Source organism: Pyxicephalus adspersus, chromosome 8, assembly GCF_032062135.1.
Source record: "Pyxicephalus adspersus chromosome 8, UCB_Pads_2.0, whole genome shotgun sequence".
Taxonomy (NCBI): domain Eukaryota; kingdom Metazoa; phylum Chordata; class Amphibia; order Anura; family Pyxicephalidae; genus Pyxicephalus; species Pyxicephalus adspersus.
Genome location: NC_092865.1, coordinates 43,954,709 through 43,968,575, shown reverse-complemented (window position 1 = coordinate 43,968,575; position 13,867 = coordinate 43,954,709). Strand labels below are relative to the sequence as shown.

Here is a 13,867-nt window from a genome sequence, read left to right as displayed (position 1 = left end):
AGGGGTAGATGTCCATGTGGAATAGAAGGGGCAGGTGTTCATGTGGAATAGGAGGTAGATGTTCAAGTGTGAAGTACTAGGGACATATGTCCACATCTGCAGTAGGAGGGGTAAATGTCTAGGTGTGAAATAGGACAGGCAGATATCCATGTGAAATAAGGGGTAGATATCCAGGTGTGGAGTAGGAAAAGTAAATGTCCATGTGGAATAGGGGATAGACGTCCAGGTGTGAAATAGGAGGGGTAGATGTCCAGGTGTGAAATAGGAGGGGCAAGTGTTCATGTGGAATAAGGGGGAGATGTTCGGGTGTGAAGTATTAGGGGTAGATGTCCACAAGTGCAGTAGGAGGGGTAGATGTCCAGGTGTGAAATAGGAGGGTCTGGTGTCCAGGTGTGAAATAGGAAGGGCAGATGTCCATGTGAAAATAGGTGTAGATATCCAGATGTGGAGAAGGAGAAGTAGATCTCCACGTGTGAAGTAGAAGGAGAGAATGTCCACATGTGGAGTAAGAGGGGTAGATATCCAGGTGTGGAGTAGGAGGGGTAGATGTCCACGTGGAATAGGGGGTAGATGTTCAGGTGTGAAGTAGGAGGGGCAGATGTCCACAGGTGCAGAAGGAGGGGTAGATGTACAGGTGTGAAATAGGAGGGGTAGGTGTCCATGTGTGAAATAGGAGAGGCAGGTGTCCATGTGAAATAAGGGGTAGATATCCATGTGTGGAGTAGGAGAAGTAGATGTCCAGGTGTGAAGTAGAAGGGGAGAATGTCCACATGTGGAGTAAGAAGTGAAAAGCCATTATCTAGATGAGCAATAGAGGTAAAAGACATCCAGGTATGAAAGTAGAAGAAACAAATTCCATGCTTTCTGCTGTGACTGGTGGAGGAAGAAGCTGACCTACATACTCATCTTTCTAGTCAGATAATAGATGGTAATCCTGCTTTTCTTCCTGCCAACTAAGTTGTAGCATAAAGCATTCAGCAGGATTTGTAACACAGATTAAAGGTTTTAGGAATTTATCTAAGATTCACCCCTGCCTTTAATTCAAACAATTTACTTCTATCCGATTTCCCAGCTGTTAGCAATGTTGTGATGACAACAGATTTTTGCTCCTTAATACCTAAATGCCCAGAGCACCAAACCTTGCAGAAAATCTCCAAATAAACCAAAGAAATCCAATGATGGGGGCTTTTTATTACCAAAAGCGGGAAGAGGATATCAATACAGCCACCAAAGAGAGATTTGTCATTGCTGTTTTTGTGAATTCGTCAGTTTAACTTTTTCCTGGTATTAGATATAAAGGCCGAATGAAGTGAGAGCTCCCTGGCAATAGATCTTCCTCTCTGTCTTTCTTGGGTTTTTTATGATACACATGGAAGTTGCCTAGTTTTATTTTCATTGGAAAATGTAAAACCAAAAATGGTTTATATAGATGCTGCCCTGTACTCGACTTGCGCACACAAACATGGTCCTCAGTCCATTGGTGTTACACCATCTTATGAGGAGCCACTACAGGAGTATACAGATTGGGGACCCAAATAACACAAGTCATGGGTAGCCAAATACAAATACTGCACACACACAAAGTACGATCATACATTTCATACACGGTCAAACAACGTACACAAAGGGCTCACAGGACAGGACCAGTCAGGGTATACAAGATTTGTTGTACATGTAGCTAAGCACCAACAGAGCAAACACAGTAGAAGCACTAATTTAAAATGCATACGCAGAGACAACGCACACAGAATAGCATGGACATGAAGACAATGTACATACCGTGGCAGACAGGTTATATCAGTGTTTTTTTAATATGAGGGAACCCCTAAAAAAACTTTCAGGTCTATGGAGAACCCCAGATATAATTACTATATCCACAGCTCACAGTATATGTGGGGGTCAGTGGGAAGAATTCCTCTTACATTGCTGGCCAGTGGGAAGAATGTCATCCTTACAAATAGCCAAATTGAAAATTTCTGTCTGCCACTTCAAGGACTGTAGTAATTACATTTAATCATCTGTAATGAGTCATTCAAAGAAAATTAGAACTAAATAATAAAAATTATAATTAGATTAAATAATCTGTCAAAAATATGATACAATGAACCATTTCAGGAGTTCACACTCCTGAGATCTTGCTGCATCTTTGGTCTGGTCCAATATTTCTTTACAGTTCAGTATGGGGAGGGGTGTCATTTGGTGTTCACATCATACACGAATAGAATTTCTTTGGAGTTTTATTTTCTATAATATTATACATGCAGGAACTTAATGATGGCCCAAAGTTCAATACCTTTAATTGACATGTCTGTATAAATTATACAAATAGCTCTACAATCCCACAATTTGGAGCTTAACAATATGAAATGACTTGTTCCTGCTCCAGCCACAAAAACTCATTTAGAAATTTTAGGCAATCCCTCGTTCTCTTCTAAATCCTTAATAAAACACAGCTCACCCAAAAGTATATTAGAACAATAATGATATACACCTAATGAAAACATAGCATTTCCCCCGGGTAAATCATGGGGTACAAAACATACCAAACTTACCACATCTCTCATCAATATTCACCTCTATCTGAATGCAGAACTGTCCATAGACTTTAAATGAGGAACCGAGTCAAATATTTAGTATTAAGCTACAGCTTACTCTAAGTTCTATTTACTTTCCCAATAAAGAAATGTAAATTTATAAACCTTATGAATAGACTTAATGAGTGGAGTGTGTCAAGGCACTGTATGGGTAATCCTGGATGTTCTGATACGGAGTTGTTATTGTAGGTGGTTGGATTTTGGAGAGGTGAACCTTGAGCTGGGGTGGAGGTACGATGATCTCTGTAGCATATTTGTTTGACAAATTCCAGTTTTATAAATCCATGCTGACTAAAGCCTACACATTAGCCCTAGGTATGCTGTCCAAGAGCATCAGAAACTCAGAAACAGATATATAACATTCTAACAATCTACTCTTTCCTTCCTCTGCAGGCCATTGCCAGATAAAGTAACTTGATAAGTAAAATAGGGTTTAACCCAAACTCCCTTTTTACCCTAAGTTTACCCAAATCAGCTCAAATGTACCCCCTTCATTTCTTCACTATAATCAATGTTTTGTTTTTTTATAATAAATCAAATATAGCTCTTTTTTATTTTTTTTACATTTTTTGTCACAAAATTGAAAAAAAAAACTTTGCAATGTTTTCTACAAGAATATTACTTTTAGTGTAATTTTACACAAGACAAATTATACTTGACTTTTCACTTTTTAAACTTTCATTGGTGGAAAATAATCCACACAATAGGTAAAGCTACAGTAAGTAAAGGACAACTATAATTAGTTTGTTACAATTATTTTTAAAAGTATTACAAAGGTGACGCAGTGGACAATGCAGGTATGTCTATGTGACACTAAGAATGAAAGTAAATATTGATACTGTAAAATATCATGATATTAGAGCACACAAAACTGTACCAATTATTAAAAAAGGCTATGTGAGCTTTTCCCCCACCAAGCATTTTGCCAGTGCTATGAAATCCATTCATTATTATTGTGGTTTAACCACAATGTGCCAGAAACCCCCAACGTCACCACTGTCATTTACATGTTAGGTAACAGAATACCCAGCAAGCTGTTGATTTCTCAGCTTGTAAAGGATCTGACAACCAAATGTCAATGGGTAGATTGACTGGCTGCTTCCTTGACAACCCAGAATGTACATACCTTAGGGTTAGACATTTTAGTCAGTTCTGAATGCATAAGGTGGACTGCATTATGTTTCTAAAATCAGATTTTGCAATATATTCCGCAGTATCATGATCTATTGCAATATAAAAAATCATGACTCCTGTCTATTGACACCATCATCATACAATTCTATTACAACCCATACATAGAACACTACACCCCCAACATGACCAACCGATGGACACCATCATCATACAATCCTATTACACCCTATAAATAGAACACTACACCCCCAATATGGCTGACCACCGGACAACATCATCATACAATTCTATTACACTCCAAACATACAACACTGCACTCCCAACATGACCAACCACCAGACAACGTCATCATACAATTTTATTACACTCCAAACATGGAACACTGCACTACCAACATGACCAACCGAAGGACACCATCATCATACCATTCTAATGCACCACATTCATAAAACACTGCACCCCCAACATGGCCAACCACCAGACACCGTTATATTACAACTTCACTACAGTCTATGCATAGAACACTACAGCCCCTAATACAAATCTATTACACTCTATACATAGAATACTACAAGCCCAACATGGCCGACCACCAGAAACCATCATACAATTCTTTTACACTTTATACATAGAACACTACACCCCAACATGGCCAACCTCCGGACACCATCATATAACAATTCTATTACACTCCATACATAGAACACTACACCCCTAAAATGACCAACTGACAGAAGGCAGTATAATACAACTTTATTACACTTTATACACAGAACACTACACCCCCAACATGGACGACCTCCGGACACCATCATAATACAATTCTTTTACACTCCATACATAAAAAACTAAACTCCCAACATGGCCAACCACTGCACACCATCATCATGTAATTCTATTAGACTCCATACATAGAACACTGCACCCCCAACATGACCAACTGACAGACATCATTATGATACAATTCTATTACACTTCATACATAGAACAGTACACCCCTAACATGGCCGACCACTAGACACCATCATAATACAATTCTATTACACTCCATACATGGAACACTACACCCCCAACATGGCCAACCACCCCACACCATCATAATACAATTCTATTACACACCATACATAGGACACTACACCTCCAACATTGCCCACCACTAGACATCATCATAATGCAATTCTATTACACTCCATACATGGAACACTACACCACCAACATGTCCGACCACCACACACCATCATAATACAATTCTATTACACACCATACATAGGACACTACACCTCCAACATTGCCACCACTAGACATCTTCATAACGCAATTCTATTATACACCACACATAGAACACCACATCGTCAACATGGCTGACCACTATACACTATCATAATGAAATTCTATTATACTCTATACATAGAACACTACACCCCCAACATGGCCGCTGGACACCATTATAATACATATACATATAGAACACTACACCCCCTAATACAATTCTATTACACTCCATACATAAAACACTACACCGCCAACATGGCCGACCACCAGACACCATCCAAATACAATTGTATTATACTCCATACACAGAACACTACACCCCCAACATGGCAGACCACCAGACACCATCATCATCCAACTCTAATTCACATGACAACAACCAATGGCCATCAACATTACCAACCAATGGACACCATTACAGTACAATTCTATTACACTATATACATAGAACACCAAACCTCCAACATGGTGACCACCGCACACCATCATAATACACTTCTTTTACACCCCATACATAGAACACTACACCACCAACATGGCCGACCACTAGACACCATTAAAATACACTTTTATTACAGTCTGCATAGAAAAAAAATCAAAGACTGAGTGATAGATATCCAACCAATATAATTGTATTTGATTTTGTATTTTTACCGTGTCTGGGTAGGAGTAGAGTGTATGACAACTGACCCCTCTTGATAGCAATATTCGTGGCATGAGCATAAGTTTGAGCTTGGAACTGGCCTGGAGACTCCAATAGACAAACCAATGTGACCTCTCTCCATCCTGCATTATCCAATGATCAAAATAAAATAGTGAGGTCAATGTCCCACTGTTGACTGAGGAGGAGGCAGGCTGTGTTCTCTTTCTCCACACCTCCTATATCTGATTCTTGAATGGAAATATGTGGTCAAAAGGAGGAGCAACTGAAAGGGGCACAAATAGCTGTCCTTGCAATTAAATGTATCTATTGGTCCTTTTCTGACTGCATATTGTCATGATCGCCTTTTTGGTCTAGGTAAAATTCCACATTACATTTCCTCATTATATTTTATAGGTAAAGCAATGGATCCCAATCTTTTCAACTTTGACCAATGACACTAGACATTTTTCTCTCAATGAATAATGACACCAGACTCTGAACAATGAAGCTGAGTATTTTCTTACGATGAAAATGTTGCATAATCTTAACAACTGTCCTGTATGCTGAGTTGTATGTTACATACTTCTGACCAACAGGTGATTTTAACTGTTGTTGGTTGCTAAGTCCCCCACAAATGTTTTAATGTTGTTTCTTAAGGTCACCTCAGATATAATGCTTATCTGATGTGTTTCCAACTTATTAGCACTTTTGATTAGAATTTTCATGAGTAAGTGCTAATCAGAGTGAATCACATCAGATATATCTGCAGCATTTGTGTGTTTACCCTGCCTTTATTTTCATGCAGAACAGATGTGATCATAGGTAAAAGAATGTGCAAATTATTTCAGAATACATGACATATTAAAGCTCATTGCTTTGAGAGATGTAAACAACGCTTGAAATATGTTGGATCGCCGCATCAATCCAAGGCAAAACATATGGCAGCAGCACCCAGAAAATTACCCGACCCCCCACACAGACATTAACAAGTAGGTTCTCTAACCTATACCTGGAGGGTGGAGAGATAGAAACACAACACGTATATGATTTGTTAACAGTACAGATGTTACTTGAAGATTAGACATCTCCTCACCAGATCCCATTGTTACTTCCATGGAATGAAAAATCTTATTTGATGTCTCTTTTTCTATTTTTCATACATAATGTGCACAGAAATGCCACAAAAAAAGGTCTGATGAGATGTGCTTGCAGCCTGGTGGCTTTGAAGACCTTGCCTGCATATGACAGAGGGTGTGCTGCCACATAGAAAAGGTCACAAATGCTGGCAGACAGCTTTTCATGATCTTTACAGAGGTTAATCAGTCATGGCTCTAAGTGTTCTGACAAGAGGAGAACCAAATCCCCTTGGCACATAAATGTGGTGAATGCCACGGTGTCACCACACTGAACTGATATACATGATATATTCCTGTTCTATTACAAGTTCAGTTATGTTACATTGTCAATGTCTGCCCAGCCTGTCAATGCTTTTTCAATTGTCTCCAGAACTGAACAAGAGAAACGTATGCAGGTAAGCCACGAATGTGCCCTGGGCAAGAGCAGAAACGTGGTGGAGGGAAATATCAGAACAACATTGAAATAAATGTGCACATGGGAGAGCAAAGTGGTATACAGAGAGTATTGTACTACAGGATACTACAGCATGGAATATAAATAGGAGGGGGACATATGTAGAGAGGTAATAAAATATACCTATTGTAGTTATGTTACAATGTGGTGGATTCAGGCCTGTGTATTAGAGCGTCAGATCTCTGTTACATGAGGCTGGAGACTGTGTCACCTTTTCAATCTACACCCTTTTGGTAGCATGCCACTGGCTCCGGTTCCATGGAAATTAATCTGTGTAGCAGAATACTTGACTATAAACTCAATGAATCTCCACATCTGTCAGCAGGTACTTTCACACTGATTGTATATTCTACAAAATGAACTAACAGTAGTTTACAAAAAGATACAATGTACATCAGCCAGCTAGAGCCCCAAGCCAGAGAAGAAAATCAATGGATTTGGTGGTTAGTTTCCTATCTGTGCCCATTAAAATCAGTAATTAAATTATTTTTGTAATTGGTGAAATCAGAGGTGATGTATCAAATATAACAATTAAATCTGTAACGACAATCTGGATGTAGACTGTCAAATTATTGCTAACATTCTGGATGCAGACGGTAAAATTTGTTAACACATTTTAGGTGTAGCCAGTAAAATCAATGAACATATTTTGTGTGATGGCATTTATGGTCTAACTATATGTTTTGTTCGGGAAATCAAAGATCATGTTGTATATGTTGTTCATTAAATCCATAATCACTCTTCGAATGAAGCCAGTGAAATCTTTGATAACATATTTGATGTAGCCTGTGATACTGATGATCAATGATCCATACTAGGATGTAACTGGTGAAATAACTATCATATTCTAAGTATAGCCCATAAATTGGTGATAATGACAATGTAAAGTGTAGCAGATAAAATTGGTAATCATGTTCTGGATGAAGCCTGTGAGATCTGTGGTCACATTATAGATGTAGTTGGTAAAAACAGTAATCACATTCAAGGTAAGCCAATAAAATTGTTGTTGATATTCTTGAACAATCCGGTGAATTTGGTCATCACATTCTGGGCATAGCCTCATCAAATTCTTGATGCAACTGTTTTAGATGATGATCAAACTCTGCATGTAGACTGGGAAACGTGAAAAACCCATTCTGGATATAGTCAGTGAAGATGATGATCACATTCTGGGTGAAGTTTATGAAATCCGTGATCCCATTCTGGGTATAGTTTATGAAATCGATGATCCCATTCTGGGTATAGTTTATGAAATCTGTGATTGCATTCTGGGTGTAGTTTATGAAATCTGTGATCACATTCTGGGTGTAGTTTATGAAATCCTGGGTGTAGTTTATGAAATCTGTGATCACATTCATGGTGTAGTTTATTAAATCTGTGATCACATTCTGGATGCAGTTCATGAAATTAGTGATCTTGTTCTGATTGTAGCCATTAATATCATTGTTTATATTGTGAGAGCTGTAGTTGAATTAAATACAAAGTGCATATACAGTATATGTCTATGATCTGTGTATATTGCTGGAATATGAAGTCCATACTGACCCTTCCTATTTTCCCCTTGGCAGATACCATCAGGCATACTTTTATCAATTTACTATCATCAGTTATTGGTTGTGATCAGTATGGTTGGAGTTTTTACACAATGTCTGCTGTGTCATTGTGTCACTTTCAGGACAGTAGATGTTGCCTAATTAATATGTAAACTTTGCTGCAGAATTAGTAGATATCTGAATGGTTTGTTGTAGACCCCGCCCACCAGTAGAATGACATCATATCCCACAATGCAGTACACCAAAAGGAAAGATAGCCCTGTGAAAAGTTTTGGCTCCCTAGTTTGTAACTCAGACATTCCAGAATAGTACCTAACAAACAAATTAAAAAGTTTCTGATGCATGAAATAAAGAACCCTGACACTTCAGTATAGAATCCATGATAGTCCAGTAAAAAATAAAGTATTGAGCTCTAACAACCCAGTTTAACATTCCAGTACACAGTTCCTGATATACTAATATAGATCCCTGACATCTCAGGGATCTATAGTTAAACCATGACATCCCAGTATAAAGCTATAATATTCCAGTACACAGTCTTTGATACAACCAAATAGAGTCCTGACATACAAATATAGAGCTATATTTTTCAAGTATACAGTCCTTGATACACCAGTATGGAGTTAAGACTCCCACTATTGAGCTATAACATTGTAGTACACAGTCCCTGATACACCTTGGGAGTCCTGAGATCAAAAGGTACAGGAGGAAATCTCTCATCATCTTAAAAGTCCATAAATAAAATGGTGAAGATGGAGGGCCAATATACTGGTAGTCCTTACCTTCAGTTGGAGATGTTTTTAGCCGCCTGCACATGCCTTCCATATCCCCATAATATTCCTTAATTTTAACCACACCCTCAGTCCCTCGCAGCTCCATGAGGGAGCGCAGTTCATCGAGGGTGCACCCAAATTCATCTGCATGATTGACCTCATTTCTTTGGTTCTTGGAGTAGAAATCACTATTGCTCATGTCCCCCATGGCCACGTCTTTCACAGGCACGAAAGATCCCCTGAAATGCTGGAAGCTGGAAAGCTGCTGCTTACAATGTCTGCTGGTTGGCCAGACGGCATGAAATGGTGAGATCCAGAGTGTTTTGTATCCACCAAACTAGATTTCTTCCTGGGAAGAGTGCAGGTTGTCCAGCCAGGGGAAAGTCCACCAATTGCTCGATTGATTTCAAGGCTGCAAATCCCAATTTCTCCATTTAGCATATTCCATCAAGTTGGACTCCGTCACTACAAGAAGCATCTTCATCTCTCTGCTGAAAAACAAAGGGAAGAAAATTGAGAAGACATATATCAGCTAGAACTGCCCTGACCCCATTGTCCTGTCCTGCTCTCCCCTATTACAATGCAGCAGTGCCTTTCACAAGCCTGCAGCCCCCAGCATCGGACTGAGCTAGATGAGATGCTTCATGTATATTGATGAGTAGACATCCGTTCGACAGCCTAGATGTGCCTGAAATACGTGGGCAAGCTTACACTGGCCATCAATCTTTTATTGGGTAAGGGAACACAGAGGATGAGCATGTAAAGGCCCGGGAGAAATGATACACACAGAGCTTTATGCATCTGGAGTAAAATGTTCGTTATCATTTCTCTTCTGCTGATTTATAGGACGAACAATTCCTAATTGACCTCACTTAGGATTTTTTAAGGCAGCATAATTTAATAAATATCTGTTTTTATTGTATTTTGTATTTACAAATAGACCTTAACGTATTGTAACCTTCGAGCTAGAGTTAAAATTGAGGTAATAAACTAATAATCTACATACAAGTCTCAAACAATAAGGCTTAAAGAAAAGGCCCAACTATCCGCCCAGCATATCATGTCCAAATTGTACCTAATTCAACATCGGCCCATACACTATATGTAATATATAGCAAAATAATTGTCACCTGTAAGGTGTAATATGTAGAGTGTCACTTGTAATATATCCCCTGTTCAGTGTATTATGTAAAGTGTCACCTCTATCATTTCACATGTACAGTGTAATATGTAAAATGTCTTCTGTATCATTTCACCTGTACAGTGTAATATTGTAAATTGTCACCTGTATCATATCCCCTGTATAGTGTAATATGTCACGTGTCACCTGTATCATATCTTATGTACAATATCTTATGTACAATATGTAAATTGTCACCTGTATCATATCCCCTGTATAGTGTAATATGTCACGTGTCACCTGTATTATATCTTATGTACAATATCTTATGTACAATATCTTCTGTACAATATGTAAATTGTCACCTGTAACATATCCCTTGTACAGTGTAATATGTAAAATGTCACCTGTATCATATCTTCTGTACAATGTAATATGTAAATTGTCACCTGTATCATATCCCTTGTACAGTGTAATATGTAAAATGTCACCTGTATCATATCTTCTGTACAATGTAATATGTAAATTGTCACTTGTATCATATCCCTTGTACAGTGTAATATGTAAAATGTCACCTGTATCATATCTTCTGTACAATGTAATATGTAAATTGTCACCTGTATCATATCCCCTGTACAGTGTATTATGTAAAGTGTCACCTCTATCATTTCACTTGTACAGTGTAATATGTAAATTGTCACCTGCATTGTTTCACCTGTACAGTGTAATATTTAAAATGTCATCTGTATCATTTCACCTGTACAATGTAATATGTAGAGTGTCATCTGTATCATATCCCCTTTACAGTGTGTTATGTAAAGTGTCACGTTATGTAAAGTGTCACCTGTAACATTTCACCTGTACAGTGTAATATCTAAAATGGCACCTGTATCATATCCCCCTGCACAGTGTAATATGTAAATTTTTACCTGTATCATTTCACCTGTACAATGTAATATTTAAAATGTCACCTGTATCATTTTACCTGTACAGTGTAATATGTAAAATGTCACCTGCAATATTTATTCTGTACAATGTAATATGTAAATTGTCACCTTTATCATTTCACCTGTACAATGTAATATGTAAACTGTCACCTGTATCATTTCACCTGTACAATGTATTATTTCAAATGTCACCTGTACTATATCTCTTGTACAATGTTATATGTAAATTGTCACCTGTATCATATTACCTGTACAGTGTAAAATGTAAATTTGTCACCACTATCATATGAGCTGCACATTTCAGTCCTTTTTATCCACCATAGCTCATTTAACTGTCACCTAGCCCTAACACTTAAGGCTCAATTTATAAAACAAGGAATCAGACATTCCTTCAAACCTTTCCTGGTTCGAATCATCCAGGTCCATGTGTTTCAATTAATTCACACCAGGGAGAAAATGTCAGGTTCCCTGTTTTATAGATAGAACCCTTAGCCCAACATTGTACCTTTTTTTCCCCCTCATCAAAATTTACCCCTAAACATAACCATTTTCATCAGCGTTGCCTCACAATATTCAAATACAACCCCAAACCCAACAATTGGACAAACAGGATTGTGATTCTACATAATGTCTATTTATTGTGATAAGTGAATCTCTGCCTTCAGCATCCTTTTGCTTATATGAGCAGATGGCGGGACGCAGTATTTATGACTCAGTCAAATTAATTAGGTCTTTCTCAGATGGATTGAGTTCATCAAATCTTTTTTTTATGATGCATTAAATCTTTCTGGGAAAGGACATGTGATAGATTGCACATTGTAGGATTTTGTAGGCTGTATGCCCTTCAACCCTTATGTATTGAACATCAATGGACAATACAGATTGTTTAGAGGTGCTGCCTGTCACACCACTGACTATGGTTTGTGGGGGAGGGGGTTTGATATGACTCATTTTGGTCAGAAGGGTGTATGGTAACCATCTGTCTGGAGGTATTACTCTGGATGAATGATATATACAACACTTAGAACAACAAGGTGTGCTCTATAAAGAGAGGGGTGCTTTAGATAGAAGTGATCTATAGAGAGAGGGGTGCTCTATAGAGACAGGAGTGCCCTATAGAGAAAGGGGTGCTTTATAGTGATATGGGTGCCCTATAGAGAGAGGGGTCCTCTATGGAGAGAGGGGTGCTTTATAGTGATAGGGGTGATCTATGGAGAGAGGGGTGCTCTATAGAGAGAGGGGTGCTTTATAGCGATATGGATGCTTTATAGTGATTGGGGTGATCTATAGAGAGAGGGTGCTTTATAGAGATAGGGGTGCTCTATAGAAACAGGAGTGCCCTATAGACATAGGGGTGCTTTATAGTGATATGGGTGCTCTATAGAGAGAGGGGTGCTTTAAAGTGATAGGGGTGCTCTATTTTCTCCATTCTCGCACGCCTCATTGTTTCTTCTATGCACATAGGTTATTCACTTTTTTCTTGCACACAGCTGTCTTATATACCTTCCCGTAATCCTGAGTGTATTATCTATGCACATAGAAGTATACTCTACCCTATTTAACACATGAATGCTACTACTTTGCACACAGCTACATTTACTTTTTTTTGCACACTTGAGTGTTTGCACTATGCACATGGCTGTATCTGCCCCCCCCCCTCCCCCCCCCCCCTTTCTCCCAGGAAGCCTGAGTATCTCATCTATGCACATAGAGGTTGCTGGAAGTTCCTTGAGCATGAGCAATTAGTGCCTCTCAGTTTACCTGACATCAGTGATCCCACGGGCCAGCAATGATAGTGCTGGGGTTCCATAAAACCTGACAGTTATTTCAAGGGTTCCCCATGTAAAAAAGGTTGAGAAAGGCTCCATTAGACTATGGCAAGTATTTGGATTAACTCCCAAATTTAAATACTGAAAAGTATCCACACTTTCAAGAATGTTTTTCTTTGCCTCCATGTAAAGCTTTACAAGCCTAAATGTTGTTGTATCGAGAGCCCAATAATTTGTCAAAACTGAAATAGGGAGAGCTTAAGAATAAGACAGAGCACCTCTAACACCATGGAAGTGATCTACACAACACAATGTACCAGCCTGTGCTCCTACCATACCCAGCAATATACCAGCCTGTGCTCCTACCCATACCCAGCAATATACCAGCCTGTGCTCCTATCCATACCCAGCAATGTACCAGCCTGTGCTCCTATCTATACCCAGTAATATACCAGCCTGTGCTCCTATCCAT

At 38.7% G+C, this 13,867-nt stretch overlaps 1 protein-coding gene across 13 annotated transcripts in view; it reads right to left on the bottom strand.

The window, feature by feature from the left end:
• The window catches only part of LOC140336854 (plasma membrane calcium-transporting ATPase 2), an 82,278-nt gene that overhangs the window by 34,810 nt on the left and 33,601 nt on the right, over positions 1–13,867 (bottom strand). For 12 of the 13 annotated variants that reach the window (XM_072420246.1, XM_072420254.1, XM_072420258.1 and 9 more), the window contains exon 2: positions 9,569–10,050. In XM_072420246.1, coding sequence (XP_072276347.1) covers positions 9,569–9,767 — 199 coding nt within the window. In that variant the 5' untranslated portion in view covers positions 9,768–10,050. The remainder of the gene's footprint in view (positions 1–9,568; positions 10,051–13,867) is intronic. The other variant, XM_072420249.1, reaches the window with a different exon arrangement.